The sequence below is a fragment of the Phragmites australis genome, chromosome 4 (genome assembly GCF_958298935.1).
Source record: "Phragmites australis chromosome 4, lpPhrAust1.1, whole genome shotgun sequence".
NCBI classification, from domain to species: domain Eukaryota; kingdom Viridiplantae; phylum Streptophyta; class Magnoliopsida; order Poales; family Poaceae; genus Phragmites; species Phragmites australis.
This window is the reverse complement of record NC_084924.1, coordinates 40,562,231-40,573,355: the sequence shown is the minus strand read 5'-3', so window position 1 is coordinate 40,573,355 and position 11,125 is coordinate 40,562,231. Positions and strand designations below refer to the sequence as shown.

The 11,125-nt window shown below is 43.2% G+C and overlaps 2 protein-coding genes across 5 annotated transcripts; one reads left to right on the top strand and one right to left on the bottom strand.

The window, feature by feature from the left end:
- Positions 1–2,649: 2,649 nt before the first annotated feature.
- Positions 2,650–5,796, top strand: LOC133916515 (eukaryotic translation initiation factor 5B-like). 4 transcript variants are annotated; one of them, XM_062360204.1, is made up of 6 exons: positions 2,650–2,984; positions 3,454–3,531; positions 3,613–3,699; positions 3,769–3,906; positions 3,974–4,044; positions 5,197–5,796. In XM_062360204.1, exons 1-6 carry the CDS (start codon positions 2,775–2,777, stop codon positions 5,540–5,542), a joined length of 930 nt encoding a protein of 309 aa, XP_062216188.1. In that variant the 5' UTR covers positions 2,650–2,774; the 3' UTR covers positions 5,543–5,796. The 4 variants fall into 4 exon arrangements, with proteins under 4 accessions (XP_062216188.1, XP_062216187.1, XP_062216190.1 ...); XM_062360203.1 differs by having other exon boundaries at positions 3,424–3,531; XM_062360205.1 differs by having other exon boundaries at positions 2,651–2,984; positions 3,457–3,531.
- Positions 5,797–5,922: 126 nt separating this feature from the next.
- On the bottom strand, positions 5,923–9,256 carry LOC133916514 (uncharacterized). Its single transcript, XM_062360202.1, has 5 exons — positions 8,787–9,256; positions 7,143–7,442; positions 6,821–7,039; positions 6,567–6,695; positions 5,923–6,435 (listed from the first exon to the last, which is right to left on the bottom strand). The coding sequence occupies exons 1-5, from the start codon at positions 9,051–9,053 to the stop codon at positions 6,208–6,210; spliced, it is 1,143 nt and encodes a 380-aa protein (XP_062216186.1). The 5' UTR covers positions 9,054–9,256; the 3' UTR covers positions 5,923–6,207.
- Positions 9,257–11,125: the final 1,869 nt, after the last annotated feature.

Below are 11,125 nucleotides of genomic sequence, written 5' to 3'. Positions count from 1 at the left end.
ATCACTGCCCCTGCCGCCACGATCGCATCGGGCATCGCCATCGCATCGTCGCCTATGCTTCTTCTGAGCCTACCCCCTTTGTCCTCTTGCTATAGCTTCCTGCTTGCCTCGAGTACCTTGGATATGGTAGCTCGTGACACCACATAGTGGTATTCGGATCTGGAAATGACACTTGTATGGACATTGATAGAGATGCTGAAACTTTTATGTATGAGTTATCGCGCAAAGAGAAGAAATTGTAAGGAGCTATCAACATTTTTCCTCAAGAAGATAGGTTCATTCATCCCGTGTTTTGAATTATAAGGTAAAGTACCACAACAGACACAATAAACCTTTTTTCGTATATAACCAATGGGGAGGTACCATACGATATAATTAGATCATGTCTCAAAGCCCATTTGTTGTGCCCCTCAAAAGAAATATATTTGCTCTGTTCATACACTTGCACTTTCTTTGTTGAGATTTGACAGCTGATTTTAACTTCTCTTGTCTTTGATTTTTCATTTGGGGCCTCTTGGAATTCGTTGGAGGCTCAGAGATAAAGACCATCAAAACAAACTATTTCAAAGAAATTTTAGACATGACAAGCTCCAATATTCCTGAGCATGCTTTCTATTGCTATGTTTTGCTTCGATTGGAGATGCAGAGTACATGAAGTATAATGATCCAAAGCAATGTATCAACACTAGAATCAAGGATCTTATCGGTAGGATGACCCTTGCAGAAAAAATTGGCCAAATGACACAGAAAGAGCACCATGTTGCATCTCCGGATGTCATGAAAAAGTACTTCATAGGTAATTTATATATAAGCTCATGATAAATGAGTTCTAGATAGGTGCCTTGTCAACACGTCTAGGAATTCCAATGATTTATGGGATCGATATTGTTCATACTAATAACAATGCCTACAATGCCACTTTATTCCCTCACAACATCGGGCTTGGAACTACAAGGTACGTCTCTGATAATCTACATCTACATGCTATATTTTTGCAATATGACAAACATGTTACATGTTTCATAGAAGGCCACAGTTTGTATTACGATTGTTGTAAGTTGGTTTAAAACAAAATGGTCCTGTTTGCTTTGCTCTCAAGTTGGTTAAAATATTCCATACCTTTTTTTTTGCCTTTTTTTTCGACAAGAATGATATATGTGTAATCAAACTTAAAACAAATATTAGGTCTGGTCACTACGATGAAACCTATAGCAAAAATAACATTACATAATTGATTATACGTGTTTTGTGTATATGGTCTGCTATTCTGCATCACTACACTAGTATGGCTTATCTTGGGTAACTGAAGTCTCTTTTCTGAAGTTTGCTTCTCATTAATTATAAATCTCTTTATAACAGGAAACTATCAGAGATGGTGATGATGAGAATGATGACCTAGTTGTAAATAGTTTAGTTGATCATTTAACCTAATATAACTAATATTGACATATATGTTCTTCAGGATGAAGAAGACGATGACAAGGTTGATGAAGATAATGCCAACTCTGATGCAGAGGATGGCAAAGATTCTTACGACGAGAAACACTCACATTAGTCTTTCCTTTGCATTTTCTCACTTCCAATTATTGTTCTTCTATTGCTCCTATATCCTGATCTATGCTGTCATTTGAACTTTCCAGATAAAATCTAGATAGCGGAATGAAACCTAGTTGCATCCAAACGGGTAGAATTTCAAGTAAAATAGGGGTATTTTGGTCATCCTCCTAATGTCCACATATATAAGAAGAAAGAAAATGATGTCTAGAGTAAAAAAAATTGCACTACCTTGTACATATCACCTGTCATCCTCGGCGAGTGGCCAGACGGCGCGTCCGTTGGCGCGCTACTTTCTACTACCTGATGGAGCTTTCGTCTAGTCAATCAACAAGGCAAGGTGTCGACTGTCGACTGTCCAATAATTGAACTAGCAAATCGTGATCGCGTTTATAGCTCGGACCACAATTTAGGCCTGAATGTGAGGGAAAGTAAGACTGCAGCGCTGGATTTTCTGCACCTGTGCTACTTACTGTAGCCTTCATTGTCAAAAGTGGAACTATTTTGTTTTTATATTTCAAAAATAAAAAATTGTAAAAATAGTGTCTGTTTGAAAAAGTTTGCAGGAATAGATGTTGTTGCCCTCCGGAAGGTATGTCATCTTCCAATGGGTGATAGGTTTAAAAAAATAAACTTGTGACCCTTCCAACAGATGTTAGATTAAAAAATAAAAAATTGTGATCTCTTGCTCTCAAAAATCAAAACACTATCAAAATTATCATAAAAACTTCTAAATATTTTTTGTGGTGTAGAGGACACTATGATCTACCTCTCAAAAAAAAATTTTAGAGAAAAATATGATTAGACTATGTACAATAAATCATATTTGGAGTTGAATTTTTTTGAGATAGATTATATGATACTCTACACCATACATTTTTTTAGAATTTTTATGACTATTTCGATAATATTTTAAATTTTAAAGTATTTGAATGATGTATTTTTTTCTTTTATCTTTGTAATTTTTTCAAACGGTTATCTATTTGTAATTTTTGAAATATAAAAACAAAAAAAATCGCCAAAGGTGTCCTACCAAAGTTCAGCCCAATAAAGTTGCGGTTCGGCCATCTCAACTCCGTATCGGTTTCCTATCCAGCCCAACCAAACCCAAAATTTCCATGTGATCTTGTCAAGCTCTGATCCGGCCCTCCGGTCTCTCGTCCCCTCCCAATAGCAACCGCGAGAAGCCGAAACCCTCGCTGCGCTGCACCGAGCCAGCAATGGCCGGAGAAGACGCCGCCGCCACCAATTTCACTGAGCCACAGAAGGCCCCCAAGGAGGAGGAAGACGAGGATGAATTGGACAACGTTCCGCTCGCTCTTGTTAGAGGCAAGAAAGCGAGCAACGCGAGTGCCTCCAAGGTCAAGAAGGAGGAGGAGGACGAGGATGAGCTTGACAACTTGCTGCTCTCGCATTCATGGGCAAAAAAGGTCTGTTTGCCTCTATTTATTCAGACCTTTTGGGATTTTTTTTCATCTGTTTGCGGGGCGGGGTGGGCAACATTGAATTTTTAGAGATTTGCTTGATTATTGGGTAATTTGGTTTTTAGGCTGCTTTCGATTTGTGCATTTCCTCGTTTTCTGATTACTGAGGATTCGTAAACGCACAGGCCAAACTTTTCCAATGGTTGGGTTTGCTCTAGGGCAATGTTTTCAGCTGGAATAACTTGGGGCCTGGTTGAATTGGGGATATTTCATTGGAAACTTTTGGGATTTGGTTCAAGTTGAGGTTATCTCATTTAATGTTGTCGCGAATTGTGATTTTTGTTTTATATATTGTGTTTCATTGTCATTGTGAAATGTACCTACCACTTGGATGTTTTGGCTCACTGATCTGTCGTAATATTTCTTATGTTTTCTATAACGCAAGCATTGCCTTGTTTTGTACGGAAATGAGAAGCAGAAAAGCACTGCAAACAGCAATGCCAAGGCTTCTAAAGTTAAGAAAGAAGAAATTGACTCTGATGATGACTTCAAGGTTGCAATTATTCATGTCCTCTTGTTTCAGCTCTATTTTGCTTGATCCTGTATTTTGTGTTAACAAGTGTGGACCTTTCAGCCAACGGTGCAGAAGAAAAGTGCATCTGCCGCCAAGATCTCCAAGGTTAAGAAAATAAAAGATGAAGATTTGAAAGTTGATATCAAGGTATGCCGTTTACTTGGTTTGTATTTTGTTGTTGTTTATCTGCTAAGATAGTTTCTTGACTTGGTGAAGGAGGAAAAGAAAAGAAAGAAGGGAGGAAGTGCCAAGGGAGATGAAAAGATGGGCGCTAAAAAGGGTGATAAGGAGAAGGTGAAGAAAGAGAGGAAGGTGTATGAATTGCCAGGGCAGAAGCATGATCCTCCTGCAGAAGTATGACCATTCTAACCTTTTCCAATCTGGTATTCATGTGAAACAACTAATTTTCCTTTTGCTGCAGAGAGATCCATTGAGGATATTCTATGAATCGCTCTACGAGCAGGTGCCCACTAGTGGCATGGCTGCAACCTGGTGAGTTACTGCATCTATATAAGCTTGTAAAGATTTATGCACAAGCCAACTAGATGTACCTGTAGCCTTCTAGCCCATAGTTTGTTTGGGTTCTCTGCTGACCAACCTGATGTCCAAGAAACATGGCATAAGTTATGGGCACGATCATTTCCTCTGCCACAAAAAGTTTGTCAAGCCACACATTGGCAAAAAATCATGGTAATATCCTGTATTAAACTAGCCATGCCTGTAATCTATGACTATGTAAACAACTAAACAGGAATTCATGAAGAATATATGCAATTTTTTTGCTTGATATTTGCAACTTGTTACTGCAATATCTGTGTTAACCCTTTTATGTAGCTAGAATTGTAGCATTTTACACATCCTTTGTACCCTTGGGATTCATTGGTTGTGGAACTTTAAACTTAAAATATTTTAAACTGCTTCATGCAAAAAGATCGAGCAATCTGAATGCCATTCTCTCAAAACAGATTATCCTATATTGTTATCAGAGAACCCATCCCTTGTACATTTTCAATTTTTTGTGTGCATCTTGTAGAACTGAATTAACATGAAGTATTATTTTTTATTGCTGTTAGATTTATATTTATGTATAACGTATACAAGATGCGGAAAGTTAAATTGCAATTGGTTGATATTTGAAAGCACTGGAACAATTTAAAGTTTTGACCATACCACTCTTAAGGTGAATTCCTAAAAAATGCATTCATGGTGTTAATTATCGAAGCTCAAGCTCATACTTCCTGCCACAACCAAATGGTTGCTTGCTAAAGATGGTAACCAGGGAGTCAAGCACCCTAGCCTCAACCTGGTTTGATATTCAAAAGCTGCGCACTGCAGTTTCAAAATTATAGACTTCCGCTGGCTACAGCTGAGGGTTTTTGCAGTTGCTCTGTCTGCTTTTCAGCTAGTTTCCAGTTATTTCCTCACGGAATCATTCCGTCAGCATAGGGCATAATGTTCCAACTGTATTGCATGCAGTCTTAACCTGCCAGAAGGTAGTATTATGTATCAACCAGCCAGTTGTCAGCTATCAAACCTGAATTAGAACGCTTGCGTTGATCCTGCTGGTTTCTCTGTAGCTTGTGTTAATCCATTTATGTTATTGAAGTAAACTAATATCTTAAATAACTCTTTGGATCTGGATAGGTTGATGGAATGGGGTTTGCTCCCGTTGGATGTGGCTAGAAAAGTTTTTGAGAAGAAACCGGGCCAAAAGGTGAAGTCACCGGTCAAAACAACCTCTGCCAAGAGAAAGCCTGCTTCTCCAACCAAGAAGACACCGCCTTCCTCTGCTAAGAAGACAGGCTCGGCTACAAATATTGCTGGAAAAACGACGTCACAAAAGAAGAGGAAGGCAAGTAGTGACACAGATGACGACGACGACGATTTCATGTCACAAAAGAAGAGGAAGGCAAGTAGTGACACAGATGACGACGATGACGATTTCATGGCTCCTAAGACGAAGACCAAAAGGCAAAAGGCCTCTAGTTAGGACTTAGGCATCTCATCCTTAGCAATGAGACGTGTTCGTCTGACATTGCTACATCAGGATAACCTTAGGAAATGATGAGAGAATTGTTCCTTCCACCTAGCAATGGAAATGGGCACCTGGAGCAGAACTGCTGAAGCGAAGTGGTACACCTATTCAATGTCTAGAAGTACCCGAGTTTTGTTGAACTCTAGTATGTTAGCGGCTTCTCAGATTCAGAACGAAGGGAAAAATGTTGCGAACTGTTGTTTTGCTGCCGTTTCACTTGAGCATTTACGTCGTGGTTGTTTTCTCCTAAATGCCTAATGTTGACTGTCAAACTGGCACCACAATTTTTTTAACCAAGTTAACTATTTCCAAGCGCAGGTAATAGGGGAGAAATATGAATTTAATTAATCTTATTCGCAGATGGTTATCCATCCCCAACCAGCAAACTTCGAAATATATACACATTGATCAATGTGTCTGGCTTGAACGCCTTATTCCAAACTTGCATCAATCAGGCTAACAAGCCTGACGGCCTGCATCTTTGCATCTCGTCAGGTTGCAGCCAGTCTATAACATAGCATGCTCCTGCAGTGCCTGTGATCAAACAAAAAGCAATAGCACAGCCCCTGCTCACTTAGAGAGACTCTGTTCCCTGTTATATTACGTATCATGTATACACATTATTCACTTAGGGACGATGTCACCGGCGGCGAGGACCACAGGGCGGATGAACCGGACAATGGCTCGTTCACCACGGTGTTGGTCGAGACGAAGATGGCAGCGCCGTTCAGTTGCACCATCACGGCCCCAAGGATCTCTGTTAGCAACTTCTTGAATCCCGCTTCGTCTACCGCCTGTCCATCGTTGATATTCGCCATCTTGATCGCCTCGTTCACCACGGCGTCCACCTGAGTGACGATTAAAAGCATCAAAATCTAAGTTCAAACTGAAAACACCTCACTCATTGTTGCTTGTTGGTGCCAAAGTTGAGATGTGTTTCAGGAATGAATGTAAAAGAGACGCGCCAAGGAAATGTTACCTCGTCAACAGCACCGTAAGGTGGCAGGCTTGCTGCATCGGCCATTTTATCAAGTGCGGCTCTGATGCACTCCTTCGATGCCTTGCTCTTATGTTCTGCAGGTACATCTTTCCAAACAGAATCCAACAGCTGGTTGACAAACCAATGATGCATATCAGTACCGAATTGGCATAAACTGTGTGTGGTCAGGCCAGGCGAGTAAAAGGTGCCGTAAAATTTCTCAAGTATGGATAAAAGAAAAACGTTTGATGTACCTTGTCCAGCTCGAACTTGTTGGCCAGCAGCCTCTTGACGCCACTACCATCGAAGGTGTTCTCGGTGTGTGCAACGATCACTGGCTGCTCCTGGAGCCGTTCAGCGATGGCGCCCAGCAACTTCTTGAGTTGCTGGAAGAAGCCGTCTCGGGAGGCCGGTTGCTCAAGCTGATCGGCAGGAAGCTGCTGCAATGCCGGCTCTATGATGTTCTCCGTAACCTGTTAGTGTCATTCACACAGATATCTCTATCAGCAAATGCTTCTGTTTAGGCAACTGAAACAAAATTTTGCAGTTAAGCACTCTGTGGAAGTGTTCACTTACCCAGGTATCTGAAGCCGGTGGCATTCCATAGTCGACAGTGAGCTTCTGAAGAGCGGCCAACAAGCATTGACGCAGAGACGAATCTTGAGCACCTACCCGTGAGAAAATGGCAGCAGCTTCCGGTTCGTATCTGCTGCTGCCAACGAAGTCCCTCAGGTCCTCGCCGTCGATGCGCAGTATGACGATCGGGTCCCTCTTGAGCCCGGCCGCCATGCCGAGGAGTATGTCGGACAGGGCCTCCTGGAACTCGGCCTTGCTCACCTCGCCTTGGGACGTCCCATGAGTCAACTCGCTCATGACCTGCACGTCAGTCAGGTTGTGTAGTACTGTATGTGAGAGATCAGCATTGTATCAGGCCAGCAGAAGAGGAGGATGCCCAGCCACTGGTCTCTTGTTCGTAGCAACTAGCAAGTGGTCGCGGCAGTGACGGCACCCGGCAGCAGATGCTGCCAGAGGATTCTTCCAGAGGCATCTCAGACGTGTTGGAAAAAAGAAAGAGGACTGGTTTGCTATTTATCTCTAGAGTTTTTTTTATCGATCAAATTTGTGTATGCTGGACTTGCTGGCACAAAATTTGAGTGGCACGCTTTTGAGATTCACTGGAAAGATGTCAATGGTTCAAGATTGGCATTGAAGGTTTGGACTGTGACGTTTTAGGTTCTGCTCCAATGGAATGCACTGAGGCCTGGGGCATCTTGACATGGACCTGTGGGCAAACCTGCATCCTGCATTGCGTTTAAGATATGCCTTCTGTTGATCAGGGATTCAGGACTGGCATCCACTTGTATGAATTTAGTGGAGCAGATTAGATAGCCAAAAAGATCTCAACTAATACGTACAGTAGTAGTACTACTGTATTACCATGTACCTCATCTGCTAATTATGAGCCGCAGTTTTCGTATCCTTGTTTTGTTGTCCTATCCCCTATACTACAGTCTCTGCCATGTGATAACTATGCTTTCAATAATGCATGCAATTATTTTCAGGAGGCATATAATTCTAGAATTGACAACTCGGGCGGTCATAACCAATCCTTATCCAAAAGGAATCAGTAAAGGTACTACACGGATTCAGTTTCATTGGTGGTGTAGCAAATACTCAATTCCGATTCAGTTAAGATTGATCACTAATCCCGAACTAAGGAGCGAATTTGAAACCTTAAGAAATTTAGAAGCAAGGGCATAAACCATTAACCTTCAACATTGAATTTAACTTGGTCCTATAATAATCCATTTTTTATCAATGATTCTAAGGAGTGGTATGATCTTGTTGAATATAAGTGATTTGTCTTTCTTTTTCTACCTCCTTAGCCTTTTCACTGGGTTGGTCGGTGCATAGTAGTTAGATATGTTATTATATTCCATGTCTGAGGTTTGAGTGATCCTTCACGCGTGAGTGAAAGTGTTGAAATATAAATGAATTGTCTACTTTTTTCATTAGATTAGGCTTTTAGGTGAGTTAAGCGGTGCATAAGCAGTTCAATAGATCTCACTTCTCAGCTGGCACCAAAGCTTGGTAACAGTAACCACATTTGACTAGAAACACTGGCACGCTGCGAGCATGGCTCACGGTGAATTTCTGTGCCGTGAATGCAGCGGTTGTACGTGAAGTACGCTTGAACACACAGATATTTATATGCCATACCTCCGAGTAGATGTGGTCGGCGTTGGGAGAGGACCCCTGCGCGGGGAGCCCGAGCGCGGCGCCGATGTCTGCCACTGCGGGGCGCAGCTCCCGCACGGAGAGCCTGCCGTCCCCGTCGGCGTCGAGCTGCCGGAACTTGCTCTCCACGAGCAACCCGAACGCCTCCCTGTCCTCCACCAGCTCCCGGATCTCCGACCCGTCCACCACCACCTTCTCCCCTCCGCCCTGCGCCTTCTTCCTCTTCCGGAACCAGCTACTCCTCTCCATAGCGACCCACCACCTCCCTCGGCCTTATATACACACACGCACACCGCTTACAAAAAGTTGCACCGGCGAGGCGAAATCAATCAGACGATGTAGGGTTCGTGACGCCTCTGCCTGCCTTTTCCGCCTTTCCCACTAGCTAGCTAGCTCGCGCGGCCGCGGCCGGTCGCTTTGCGTCTTGGCGTTTGGTTGGTGTTGCACGCGGGTGGAATAAAAAGCAAGCAGGGAAGCAGAAGGTTGGCTGGGCCAGGGGTGTCGGCGGTTGGATAACGCGGGAGGCGGGACACGTGTGGGACTGGGACGGCGCCCCACTTGGCCGCCCAGCTCGCGCGTACTCTACAGCTACACATGGATTTATCTAGTACATCTATATCTTCTACCTTATATTTATTCATTTGATAGTTTTTTTTATCTATTTTATAATTTTTTCATATACTCTCTAACACAATTATCAACATAAATAAATGATCTTAATAATCTGTCCGTACGCAAGGACTAGTAAAATTTTTCTCTGTATAATATCCTGCACGGGCACGACGGCGGACGGGTCGTGCAATTGTGACGACGATGATAGATAAGCAGCTAGCCGGGAATCCGGCCCGTTGGCCGTCACGCAATTGACTACGTGAAAGCAGTGAAGGTTAGAAAAGAAAAGGGGAAAAAACATGTGAAAGCAGTAAGCTAGCGTTGGTGTTTTAGTTTGCGTCTCCGGTGGGAGAAGGCATATACCATGGCCGGTGCATGTCTCGTAGCGATGATTGGCTCGGCTGGGAGGATGCCGGAAAGCGACGGCTGGATGGCCGGTCCGGCCGTGTCCTGGCAGAGCTATTGGAGAGTGGATTTTTCTTGGATGGGATAATGAATGGTTTGACAAGCGACAAGCCGGGCTAAACAAGGAAAAAGGAGCTTGCCTTGGCTTGGGATGCATTTTATTCGTCTACTTTTCCCTCGCAAAAAGATAATAAAGGTCGGCTTTGGCAATTGACATCTCTTTTTCAGAAAGAGAAAAGATATGGATCGATCGTGCAAATGTCAATTGCCAAAGCAGACGTACGGGGAAAAGTTTGGTTGAGGTATGCCTAACCTTTCCTCACGAAACAATTATGCGCAGCAGCTGAGAATTAGCATGAACATGGTTGGGCGGCTTCACATTTTCCGTCCATGGCACTGAAGTACTGCTATCTGATTATTTTGAGGCTACTGATGATGGTACCAAGGAGTAGGTGCAAGCGCAATGCAAACGATCCCATCAATCCTTGTTGGATGCATAAGGGCTCGTTTGGATGGACTGGCCGGAGTCTAGGTCCAATCTCAATCTTGGTAGGGATGAAATCCACGCATGTGCAAAAACCCACCTTGCGTCGAAGATGTATTTGGATAAGCCTCGGGGTTGGAATTTCCCTATCCAATCCCTTGCATTCTCGGGGAGAAATCAGCACCAGCTCGGGAACACCGATGATAGAATCACAAGTTGCTCACCCTCGTGACCTTACCTCCCTCTCGTGTATGTTGACCTAGTCTCCCCTCCGCTCCCACTCGATCGCCTCCAACTCCGGCGACGGTGGCAGGTGAGACTCACTGTCCTTCCCAACTCCTTCGCCCTTATCTGTCTTGCTCCTCTCGTCGACAATCTATTCTTCTCACATAGGGTTTCACTCTGATTTTTTCTTAGGGTATCTTTTTTAGATGAAGGCAGATTTATTTCGAAATGAATTAGTGTTCCAGCCTCTGCACCCCACATGATGCACAAAACATCACCGAGTCTTAAACCCATACCTATAGCTTAAAACCACCTTACCGACCTACATATCAACACAAAGGAATGCATGTTTGCAATGATTTCTATAGCACACATAGGAATACAAATACGAACACTTATTGTCCCCTACGGATTGAAAGGATCTCGATAACTCCTCAAACTTTGGCATCCGCCCACAAATAGGAGGCGAACAACAGATGCACCTAGGGGTTGTTTGGTTCTCGGTCCTAGGAAGCCAAGCCAAAATTTGGCCATGACAAATAGTGTTTGGTTTGAGGCCAGCTAAACTTCTGGCAAGCTAAAAATCAGGACGTGG

Coding starts and splice junctions, on each gene's coding strand:
- LOC133916515 (XM_062360203.1), top strand. CDS start 2,775: ATGGCCGGAGAAGACGCCGCCGCCACCAATTTCACTGAGCCACAGAAG. Junction 3,532..3,612: donor ACTCTGATGATGACTTCAAG/GTTGCAATTATT, acceptor TGGACCTTTCAG/CCAACGGTGCAGAAGAAAAG. Junction 4,045..5,196: donor AGTGGCATGGCTGCAACCTG/GTGAGTTACTGC, acceptor GGATCTGGATAG/GTTGATGGAATGGGGTTTGC.
- LOC133916514 (XM_062360202.1), bottom strand. CDS start 9,053: ATGGAGAGGAGTAGCTGGTTCCGGAAGAGGAAGAAGGCGCAGGGCGGA. Junction 7,040..7,142: donor CACCGGCTTCAGATACCTGG/GTAAGTGAACAC, acceptor TGACACTAACAG/GTTACGGAGAACATCATAGA. Junction 6,696..6,820: donor ACAAGTTCGAGCTGGACAAG/GTACATCAAACG, acceptor TTTGTCAACCAG/CTGTTGGATTCTGTTTGGAA.